This window comes from Carlito syrichta, unplaced genomic scaffold, assembly GCF_000164805.1.
Source record: "Carlito syrichta isolate Samal-C Ts95f unplaced genomic scaffold, Tarsius_syrichta-2.0.1 Scaffold303679, whole genome shotgun sequence".
In the NCBI taxonomy this organism is placed as follows: Eukaryota; Metazoa; Chordata; class Mammalia; order Primates; family Tarsiidae; genus Carlito; species Carlito syrichta.
The window spans coordinates 24,542-36,174 of record NW_007247775.1 but is presented as its reverse complement, the minus strand read 5'-3'; the positions used below and the strand labels follow the sequence as shown (position 1 = coordinate 36,174).

Below are 11,633 nucleotides of genomic sequence, written 5' to 3'. Positions count from 1 at the left end.
AGAGCCTAGGAGGAAGGGGCATGGCCTGGTGGGGTGTGGCCAGGAGGAGGCTGAGCCTGGTGGGCGCGGCCTGGGGGGCCAGGCTAGGGCAGGGCAGGCAGTCCTGACAGACGCCCTCAGGGTGCAGGCTATGGGGTCCCCGCAGAGGACAACCTCATGAAGACGGGGCTGACTTGGACAGCTGTCAGGGTTGTGATGCCTGTCAGGCTGGGGCTGCCCCAGGATCCTGGCCCACCCGCTCCTCGAGGCGACCTGCCCAGGACGGGCACAACTCACCTGCCTCCCCCCTCCTCTTGCAGAAAGCCATCTCGTCACCCACTGTGTCACGGCTTACCGACACGACCAAGTTCACGGGCTCCCACAAGGAGCGCTTTGACCCCTCAGGCAAGGGCAAGGGAAAGGCTGGCCGTGTGGACCTGGTGGACGATTCGGGCTATGTGCCTGGCTACAAGCACGCGGGCACCTACGACCAGAAGGTGCAGGGCGGCAAGTAGCCCCCACGCGTGCCCGCCTGCCCGTGCAGGCGTCTGGGCCCGGACTCCTTCCCTCACACTTCATTACATTCCTGTGCGGCTCGGGCAGATCTCACGGCACCTGGGCCTCCCTCCTGCCCGCCTCCCGCCAGGTGCCCCGCGCCCCTCTCAGACCCTGGTTAGGCCCGACTCACCAACCCTTCCTAACACACCTGCCTCGCCCAGTAGGGAAGAGGATGGCCGGTCCATGGGGTCTCCACCTTGCACACACTGGCCACATGGTTTGCAGGCGAAAGGGGAGTTTTTAAGGAGCTTGCCATTGTGGGGACGCGGAGGACAGGGCCTATCGGAGGCTGCGCTGGCCCCCTGACCGGCAGACGCCTTGCAGGAGCCTCAGCGGGTAACAGACGCTAACGAACTAACCAACAGCACCAATAAAACGGTGTTCACTCCAAACGGGACTGTGGCAGTGTCTGTGGGGCCCTGTGCCCGTCCTGCACGCAGTGGACACCACAGGCCCCCATGCTCTTCTGGCTGAGGGCAGGACCGAGGCCACTTGGTGGCCATGTGGGCGCTGGCACCCCGCAGGTGTGGGGAGGCAGGTCACACAGGCACGTGCTTGTGCGCACACATGTACACAATGTGCACATGTGCACGCACATGCCTACAGGTCAGCTTTGTGCGACAGGCAGTCCCAGTGAAAGGAAGGCTGAGGGGGCAACGGGCAGCTTCCCGGTTGACCAGTGGAGTGACCTGGTGTGAGATGGGACATTGGCTTGGCAAACGCGCGTCTGATCTCAGAGCTGATTGGGAAGATTCAGAACACCCTGCCCAGTGTCGCCCGGCAGGAGTGGTGAGATGCCAAGACCCTGCTGCCTCACGCCTGTGACAGGCCCGGCCCCTGTTGCCTGGCCTGCCTCTACACTGCTCACGAGTCTCCACTGCACCCACAGTTTCTCCAGCCCCTCTGGATAGTCTCCCAACCTCCCCAGCGTGTGGAGAGCAGGACACCAAACACAGACCCAGGAATACCCTGGGCCCGTGGCATGTGTGGGACTCTGCCTCTCCAGGGCGTCCGCACAGGGCCTGCCCAGGCCTTGCCCAGGCCTTGCCCGCCATGCCGCACAAGTCTGCACCATCCCTGGGAGGCCCATTGGTGTGGCCACTTCTGCCACGATGGCCTGACTGTCCCTCGAGTGTGACCTGCTGGGCTGTGCGGCTCTGGAGAGGGTTCTGGGAAGAGCCCACAGAAGCCTCAGGGATGTGCTCCTCAGAGCCTGTGTGTCCTTGGCTACTGTCTGAATCTGTCCAGGTGGGTATGAGGCCCTCTGGCAGCACTGTGGCACAGACACACCACCTGCCCCCAAGTCCAGAGAGCACCCTGCTTGTGGCCACAGCCTGAAGGTTGCCCCCGGCTGACACAGTGCTATAGGGTTGGGGCCTCCCCAGGTCCCTCGACAGGGACCCCTCGCCGGAGGACGGAGTGGCCTCAGGAAGCACATGGTACCTGGCACTGAAGACCAAGGAATCATAGTTCTCAGCTTCACCACTGCCTCTGGAGCCACCTTGCCAGGCTGGGGAGAGGAGGAGCACCCAAGTCTGGCTCCGAGCCCCCCACCAGCCGGGCTGGACCATGTGTGACACCAAGGGGCAGAAGTCACATGTGGGAATGCTTGCAAACAGCCTCAACCAGCAAAGTGCTTGATCATCTGATCACGCCCTGAAGGTCCCTGTGCTCAAATGCCAACGGCTTACACTGCAGTCACTACGCAGCACTCGAGGCCCGGAGGTGCCCAGGCGCCCCACCCCCTCTCAGGCCTCTCCCATCACAGGCATCCCGGGTCCCAGTGCGGCTCCGCCCGGGCTGGCCATCTCTTGGTCTGAGGCTTTGCTTTCCTTTTCTTCTGCCCATGAGCAACCTGGTCCCCTGTGTGATGACCACGGCCAAGTCACACAGAGCAGATGTGGTTCCAGCAGGACCTCGGTGCTAGAGCCAAGGGCACCTGGTGAAGGCAGACGGATGGGCCAGGGGCTGTCCAAGGGGTTCCCACACCGCACAGCAGGAACGAATGCCGAGTCTGTGGGGACACAGGATGCGGAAGAGAGGGACCGGCACACCAGGACACTGCCACCTGTTCAGAGGGTCGTCCTTGGGCAAGAATGGCCTCCAAAGAAGACACAAACTACATCTGGGCTGTCTGCCCTAGGACACACCAGAAACGGGATCTAAGCAAAGAAACTCAAGTCCCATCCTCAGGGGCCTACCGCACCTCACAGGAAGGAGGCTCATGTCCTAGCGGGTCACCTTGCTCACATGGTCAGCATGCTTCTTGCCAGTGCCCTCCCGAGCACAGGGTAGAGCAGCCAGCAGCATGTCCTTGGTCCTGCCATCTCAGGCCTGGAGGTGAGCTCCTGGACACGGGATGCACTTCGCTGCTGAGGGGCGCATCGGGCACATTCCTGGTCACCCCAACATGTCCTGCCTGGGATGCCCGCGACGGCTGAGGCCCGAGAAGGGGTGGGGCACCTGGGATCCTCCGGGCCTCAAGTCCTGAGTAGTCTCTGGGTTTTGTGAGTGAACTCATGTGCACGTGGTCATGGCCATGGTGGCCCTGGGAGGCCCCATAGCCCAGAATCCCCATCCACATGCTCTCAGGGGTGGCACCTGGCACACAGCACCAGGAGTGGAGTTGATGGTCTTCACCATGTCCTCCCCCATGGGTCCCAAGGCTTCCTCGGAAACACGTGAGCCGAAACAGCATCCCTTAGGCCTTCCAAGTGTAGTTTTGAAAACACCTCCCTCCCCACCCTGTGCCACCCAGCAAGGGCGGGGGCAGTAAATTCAGTCATGGGGACGTGGTAGGTACCATTCTGTCCATGTGAATTGTCTGGTGAATTTGTCATAGCATCTCTGTGCAATCCTTGAACACAGGACATTTGCTTGGACCCCAAACCACTGCACAAAACAGACCATGCATTTTCCTCATCGGTTTCTGGATATTGTGAACACATAGACAGGTGTCGTTCTTTTGCATGTTCTTATGCAACAAAATTTGCTTCTACTAACCATGGTTAACTAGAAATTAAATGTCTATCTGTGAAAAAAAGAAACTGCACAACATGCAACCCAGGAGACTGGGACAGGATCTGTCAGGGGCAACTCGGGATGAGGACAGGTTCTGTCAGGTGGACACCAGGAGACGGGGACAGGTTCTGTCAGGTGGACACTGGTTGACGGGAACAGGTTCTGCCAGGGGACACCAGGAGACAGGGACAGGTTCTGGCTGGAAGATACCAGGTGATGGGGACAGGTTCAGTCAGGGGAACACCGGTTGACGGGGACAGGTTCTTTCAGGTGGACACTGGTTGATGGGGACAGGTTCTGCCAGGGGACACCAGGAGACAGGGACAGGTTCAGTCAGGGGGACACCGGTTGATGGGGACAGGTTCTGTCAGGTGGACACTGGTTGACGGGGACAGGTTCTGCCAGGGGACACCAGGAGACAGGGACAGGTTCTGGCTGGAAGACACCAGGAGATGGGGGCAGGTCCTGTCGGGGACACCAGGAGATGGGGCAGGTCTTGTCAGGTGGACACTGGTTGGCAGTGGCGGGTCCTGTCCAGCGGACGCTGGTTGATGGGGCGGGTCCTGTCAGGCGAACACCAGTTGGCAGGGATGGGTCCTGTCAGGGGGACATCGGTTGACGGGGGCAGGTCCCATCAGGGGGACACCAGGAGACGGGGGCAGGTCCTGTGTTGAAGACACCAGGTGATGGGGACAGATTCTGTCAGGTGGACACCAGGAGATGGGGACAGGTTTTGTGAGGGGACATGACGAGACAGGGACAGGTTCTTCAGAGGGACACCAGTTGATGGGGACAGTTTCTGTCAGGTAGACACTAGGAGATGGGAACAGGTTCTGTCAGGTAGACACCAGGAGATGGGGACAGTTTTTGTCAGGGGACACGATGAGACAGGGACAGGTTCTGTCCAGAGAATACCAGGAGACAGGGACAGTTCTGAAAGGGGACAGTGCCGATGGTGTCTGAGCATCAGGGAGGCAAAGGATAGAAGGAGAGTGTTTGGGAAACTGATCATACCTGAATGCTTATTTATTTCTATTTAATGCTATTGGACCTGCCGCTAGGTAGTGGTCATACAGTTAGCTCTGCCAAGTCCCAGATCAAATTATATGTTTAAAATATCAGAGCAAAATATATATATTTATACTGGAGTATTTTTTCACCTTTAATATCCTCAGTTTTTATTTTGGCGTAGATGAAACTAGTGCAGCTGCCTTGCATTGGCCAGAGGATTCCACATGCATTGTGTCCTGAGGTGTCCGCCTCCATAGCCTGTGGTGGCAGCCCCAGACAGGCCATGGGCAGTCGCATGCTACACCTTGCCCACCTGGGCTGACGCTGTGCCTGTGTTTGTGAGTGAGGTCCCCAGCATGAGCCCTGGGTGTTGGCAGGCCATGCATAGCTGCTCCTGCACTGCAGCCAGAGAGGGAGGGGTCGAGACAGAGATGCCTGGCCCTGGACGCCCATGTCCCTTAATGGGGACAGCGCACCGCACATCCCACTCATTCCCTCCTGAAGGCAATTGTGTTGAGCTGGCCACTCTCCATCCTGCCACACAGGCCACATGGGGACAGCCCAGGCTGAAGTTATCCATAGGCTAGAATGTCCTTCAGACACGAACCTGAGGGACTTCCTCCTGTCACTCCTGAGTACTTGGCGAACTGCATGGTTCAGGGGCATGGCCTTTGTGGCACATGATGGGAGTCGTGAGGGCCCCTTTGTGATGCTTTAGTTAACTCTCTCTCTCTCTAGACTGCTCAAAAAACTAACCCAAGCCAAACAACAAAAGGAACCTGCACAACTCAGAGAAACTTGAAAGGGATAATATGTATTACTAGTTTGTACTAAGCTTTTTTCAAGAAAGGGAAACAATTTATATATATATATGTGAATATATTTTTACACTGTTTTATTAACGTTAGGGATACCAAGCTTATCACTTTATCGGTGTGATGGGCAATGTCCACGTCTTGGGTGTTTCGACTCAGAAAGGCAACTGCTGACGTGTAAGCCACACTCACCAGGAACGTCTGTGGGCCCGGGCGCCCTGCCGCTCCTCCTGCAGTGTGAGGCACGGTGTCACCTGCTAGACCTGCCGTCGGGGGCCGGCTTACAAACCTAGTGAAGCAGCTCATAGGTCTGTGTGCATGTTGTTCCCAGTGTTGCTGTTGTTAACATTGTGTGTCAAATTGGTAAAGTGATGAATAAAGGTGTTAAAACGTGAACTTCTCTGGTTTCCTCCAGCCACGTGCTGTGTGTCCTAGCAGTCACATCCTCGGGCCAGCAGGGCCACAACACTCACATATAACACAGGACACGTCCTGTGAGGGGCCCCAGGGGGAAATGTAGAGTGCCTTCTCTGGGCCAACAGCCCCGAGTCACCTCAGGACTGCTGACCCACCCAGAGGAGGGGCAGGGGGCCTGCCATCAGGTGAGAGCCTGCTCAGCTCTGGACAACCTTGGGGGGCTGTGGGACTCAAGGGGCATGGACACAAGCTGCAACCCCTCAGGCCGCCATGCAGCAAACACCTACCTGAAATACAAGCAGGTGTGATACAGTCTTCCAAAATTAGGGTAAAATAAAGGCACTTTAGACAACAAAAGAATTTGCCACCAGTAGCCAATAGAGAAATTTTAAATGCAGAAAGTGATCACAGTGGAATGTCTGGGATGTGAGGAAAGAAACCGAAACAAAGAGAACAGGGAAATAATTCCAAATTGACACTACAGAAACTTTGTGAGATTAAAATGTTTCATTAGAATACTCCACATGTAAGCAGTCGGGACACACAGAGAGCTGAGTACCCACAGTTCCTGAGTAGTCGCAGAGGTGGGTAGGAGTGCTAGCCAAGCACATGTGTGTACAAGAAAAGAACAGCAGCAGAGTGCACAGGGCGAAAGTGCTGGATGACAGAACATGATCTACAGTGTTCTCAAGAGTGGAGAGACCGCAGAATAGAACAGCACAGAATGAGACAGTGGGTTAAGCTGGAACACATCAATTGCACTGGCTGATATGACAAGAGAAAGAAACAAGAGAATTGATGAAACTATACTTTAACCCAACTTTGTTAGGAATTTCAGCATGACTAGACACAGAAAGGTAAGAGCAGGTATTAAAATGAAAAGAACATGAAGACAAAGTTTGGCTTTTTGAAAGGACTGAAGGGAAAGTTCAAACAACCAATATTAAGAATGACAAAGAGCTGGGTCCCAGGGGGGCAGACATGAGGCGGCATTGGCACTGCCAGAAGTTTAGTGGCAAGAAACACCCAAGTGAGACAAGAGGCAGTAACAGGATGGCAGGGAGGCCTCAGCCAGCCCAACAGGATGCCCTGGTGATCGCCTATTAGTAGAACTTTCCGTGGGGGGAAGGCCAGGGCCTGGCACCCTGCCTGCTGCGACACTGGCTAGGGTGTCTGGATAAGTGTGTCCTCAGCTTGAAGGCTAAGACAGAGCCTGGTGGCATAAGTGCTGTGAAGGTCTCTTCACCTGTACTCCTTGCCCCTGGACAGCATGCTCAAAGGGATGCAACTGTCCCTAGGTCTCTGCCACAGGGACACAACATCAAAGCTGAAGCCACTCAAATGCCATTAAGGATTATGAGTTATGAGTGTTATGCCAAAAAAAAAAAAAAGAAAATTAAGACACTCTGAACCAATTTCTAGAGACATAATTTACACAAACTAGCACAAGAAGAAATGGAAAGCCTGCGTAGTCCTGTGGCTCAGGGTAAGCAACTTCCAACTACAATGGAAAACCCCCGAAATCTCAGGCGGAGCACATGAAACCTGCTGCTCACGCAGAAAGTCCAACTGTGGGGGTCAATGGAGGGTCTCTCCCAACAGAAGAGAAATGCCTTCTGATCTTGCGATGTGGTACCAAGGCAACTGAGGAAAGGGAAGCTATTCAAGTGGCCCAGTAGCCCTCCTCAGCCTGGCCCCGAAATGACAGACTGTTGCTCAAAGTGATCACATGGCCCCAACCTAACACACACAGCCTATGAGAAAAGGCCCTGACACCTCCCAAAACAATTGGTAAGTGGTATAGTTGGACTACAAAATCCTGATCAAAACATTAAGGAACCAAATACAATATGTGTGTAAAGGAAATCCATCAAGTTGTACTTATCTCAGAAATTCAGGGTTGTTTTTAACAATAGCAAATCATGGTAATCAACCACATTAATATATTAGCAGAGAAAAATCATATGGTCATCTCAATAGTTGCAGGAAAAGTGTTTGAAAAGTTCATCCATTTATGATAAAAAAACATTCTTGTAAATTAACAGTAGAAGGAGCTTCTTTAACTGATAAATGCCATCTACAAAAACCTATTGCAAATGAGTGGTGAAATGGTGAGAGTGGCCTTTTAAATATCAAGAACAAGACAAAGATGCCCAATTCTCCCACCACCTGTAGTCATCATGGCACTAGAGGTTCTAAATTGTACAGAAAAAACAAAACAAAAACAACAACAAAAGTAAAAATCCAGAGTCACAGGAAGGGGGAAGAAAACCCACTGCTCATGGAAAACGTGACTGTGTACTTAAAAATGCTAATACAGCTACCGGTGAATTATTAAAATCACAAGATTGCTGGGCACAAAATTAATATAGAAAAATGGATTGAATTCCCATAAAATGGCAACACATAATTAGAAAGATGAAATCCAAAGAAGTGTCTGAAAATAGCATTACAAAATAACAAGAACACCTAGGAATAAATATAACAAAACATGTGCAAGCACACCATGGGTAAAGTGTGACATTGTGCTAACATACATGAACGGAGACCAAACAGATGGAGAGAGATGCCACATCCATGGTGTGGAACCTCTATGTAGAGTGTGCACAGTAACACATCTATGTCCAACCAATCCACACATTCAGCGCAATCCCAAACAAAATCCCACCTTGACCAGCTAATTCTGAAGCGTATGAAATGCAGACGGTCAAAGATAGCCAAGACATCCTGCACGCAGATGGAAGGACTTGGCTGAGAGAGTGTGGCACCTGCACAGAGACGGCCAGGGAGACTCGGAAACAGACGCGTAAGTCATTATGACCAGGGAGGCTTTCCCGGGAAAGAGGCTGGGATAACCGGGCTCACAGAAACGATGACATTGGATTCTTGACCTTCACAATGTGCACAAAAATCAATTCTGAGTAGAATCCCATATCAGCAAACCTATAAAACCCTTGGGAAGATAGCACAGCAGAACATCCCCATAACCCCAAAAGGAAAAGGGTCACTAAAAACTGGGATCCCAAATGCTTTGGGACCATATTAAGGTTTAACAGTTACATTAAAGGATGCCATTATTTAAAAAAGTGAAAAGACAAGGAAAGGCTGTTTGCAAATATAACCCATGGAGTTGCTACCCAGAAGTACAAGTGACACCTGCGGCTAAGAGCCAGGCCATCCACCAGGGAAAGAATTGAACAGACACTCAGACAACCAAGAAATGGGCCAGCCAGAGAGGGGCAAACCGAAACACACAGAGGTCCATCCCACCTCTCCAGAAGGAAGACATTGCAGCTCTGACAGGGAGAGCTGGGGCCACGGGCCCACGGTCATGGTCAGACACGATGGCAGTGCGGCTTGTGGTGTGGCCACTCTGGTGCACAGTTGGGAATTATCTAGTGAAGCTGCTAAACACACAGTCAAGGAGTTAGAGGAAGCATGAACACAACAGGAAGCAAAAGCTGACTAAAAAACTCCAGTGCGACTCTGGAACTGAATAAATGTGCACTTTCTGACGTGAAGGATTCACTCTATACAGGCTTCCCATCAAAGTAGGCTTGTGGAGGAAAATCCAGCAATTCCAAGGGTACCATCCCAAGACAAGGACCACAGAGACAGGCGGAGCTGGAGGCCTGTGGGACAGAGTCTCGGTCCCACAGAGGGTGCTGGATCCCAGAGGGGAGCAGAGAGGAGAAGGGGTGGGAGAGGGCAGGCTGGACGAGAAACCTCAAGAGACAGTGGCCAAACTTTTCCAAATTTGACACAAAGGGTAGACTAACAGGTCCAAGGAGCTCAGCGAAACAGACAAGATGACGATCATGTTCCACAGTTCATGAGGGGTCAACACGAACATCTTTTTTTTCCCCTCCCCAGCCCCTCCCCCCAGACAATTCTGAACATCTTTTAAAGATCATGGAGGTACCCTACCCTCACCATGCAGAACACAAATTTGGCAGGACACATTTTCCTGCTAAGTTACAAAAACTGGTGTGGCCAGACATAACTACAACCAGAGCAAGGTGACAGAGAGGGACAGTCTGGAGCTCAGAGACTCCCCTTCTAAGGACAGGACAGCAGAGTCCTATCGGATTTCCTGGCAATGAAATCCTCACATGGGCACACACAAACTCACAGGCACACATGCACACACCCGGCCTGTTCACACTTTCTAAATCAATCAAAAACTGCTTTTAAAAATTACCTTGTTTTAGCAATCAAAGCAAGCATTACACAAGAGATGAGGTTCCCAAACTAACAACCTAGTTTTATGGCCTGTTATGAAATAATTTTCAGAAACACACTGCAAGCAAGAGAGAGAGCCAGAGCTTGGGTAAATATGCTTGCTGTGTGCTGTTAACATCATGAAACAGTGTCATAAAATGCTTCTCACATCTGAAAGTGTTCCTGTGTGAGGTCTTGGAGCCTGTGTACTCCTGCTCACCAGCTGTGGCGTGAGCTTGTCTTGCATTCCAGGAGAAACTCAGTTTTAATTGACAAAGAGCCACTTGAAAGCTAACTCTTCAGACAGCACATCATTGCATTAAGCAAGGAAAAAGCTCTTCAGGGCGTAAGTACAGACCGCTTGTTTCACAAAACATCAATGTCCTTCACCGCCACATGCAGCTCCCTTACAGCAGGCAGAACACCACTGCGCCTGCTTCATCTCAGGATATCTGAGAACACGTTGTGGTCCGGTTCAAAACGCGCCGAGAGCTGGTGTGACCTGTCACAGGAGGGGTCTAGGAAAGTGCACAAGGCTCTGAGTCCACTTCGAAGACCACGGAGAACCACACCCTGGAGAGACAGTGCTGGTCAGCAAGCAGCCAGTAGAGAAACATGAAGGTGGGCACCATGGAACATTCGCCTGAAGCCAGGAAACCACAGCCTGCGGTCAGGGGTTGCAGGGCTGGCGGGTAGCCAGGCTGGTGCCGCTGTGGGGAAACTGGGCCATTGTCCTCTTGAGCTCCTGGTAACTCCAGTGCATCTGCTCCATCTCAGCCTGGTGCCGGGCCCGCGCCTGGCTCAGCTGCCCCAGCAGGTGCTCATTGGTGCTCACCAGGGAGCTGGGGATGACAGGAAGCAGTGCTGTACCCCGAGGCCCTCTCGCGGCCCTCCCTAGGCCAGGCGGGCCACCTCCACCCAGGCACACCCCTGCCCCTCTCCACCAGGGCCAACACCATGCCCATGGCCTGCCCCTCCCACAGCCCACTGGCTACTGCCCATCTGCCCCTCCCTTCCAGACCCACTACCCAGCCCTGGCCACAGCACCACACTGCAGGCCTGCTCGGCACCCACGGAACAGGCAGATGAGCTCAACAGGCAAACGAATGGGTGATGGGCCCTCCATGCCCCAGCCACGCATGTTTTTCTGAGAAAAGGATGAAACCTTATGGCTAGTGAAACAACATTCGAGTCTAGAAAAGATAAGAGCTGGAAGTATCCCCAGTTCCCAGTCAGATAATAACTTGAACACCCGGACCCAGAGGGTGTGGCAACCTCAGTCCAAGGACAGCGAGAAGGGGATTGATGTGGTTTGAATGTTGGCCCCTCCAAGCCTCACGTTGAAACGACCCCTAGTGTTAGAGGAGGGGCCTGGTGGGAGGTGTGGGGTCAAGGAACGGATCCCTCATGAGTGGCTGAGAAGTTCTTGGGGTCACAAGTGCGTTCTCACTCCATGAGTTCACAGAGAGCTGGCTGAGCCTGGCGCCTCCTCCCCTCTGGGTCCCACTCTCGCCACGCATCACGCCTGCTCCCCTTCCCTCCCGCCACCAGAAGAAGCCTCTTGGGGCCTCCCCAGAAGAGAGGCCGGCGCCAGGCGAACCATGAACTGAA

The 11,633-nt window shown here is 53.3% G+C and overlaps 2 protein-coding genes across 2 annotated transcripts in view; one reads left to right on the top strand and one right to left on the bottom strand.

Moving 5' to 3' along the window:
• Positions 1-5,780, top strand: part of TPPP (tubulin polymerization promoting protein) — a 14,454-nt gene extending 8,674 nt beyond the window's left edge. The window contains exon 3 of the mRNA XM_008059052.1: positions 300-5,780. Coding sequence (XP_008057243.1) covers positions 300-494 — 195 coding nt within the window. The 3' untranslated portion in view covers positions 495-5,780. The remainder of the gene's footprint in view (positions 1-299) is intronic.
• A 4,912-nt stretch (positions 5,781-10,692) lies between these two features.
• Positions 10,693-11,633, bottom strand: part of CEP72 (centrosomal protein 72) — a gene marked incomplete at its 5' end in the record, with an annotated part of 15,179 nt that continues 14,238 nt past the window's right edge. Inside the window, one exon of the mRNA XM_021712883.1 lies at positions 10,693-10,864. Coding sequence (XP_021568558.1) covers positions 10,693-10,864 — 172 coding nt within the window. The remainder of the gene's footprint in view (positions 10,865-11,633) is intronic.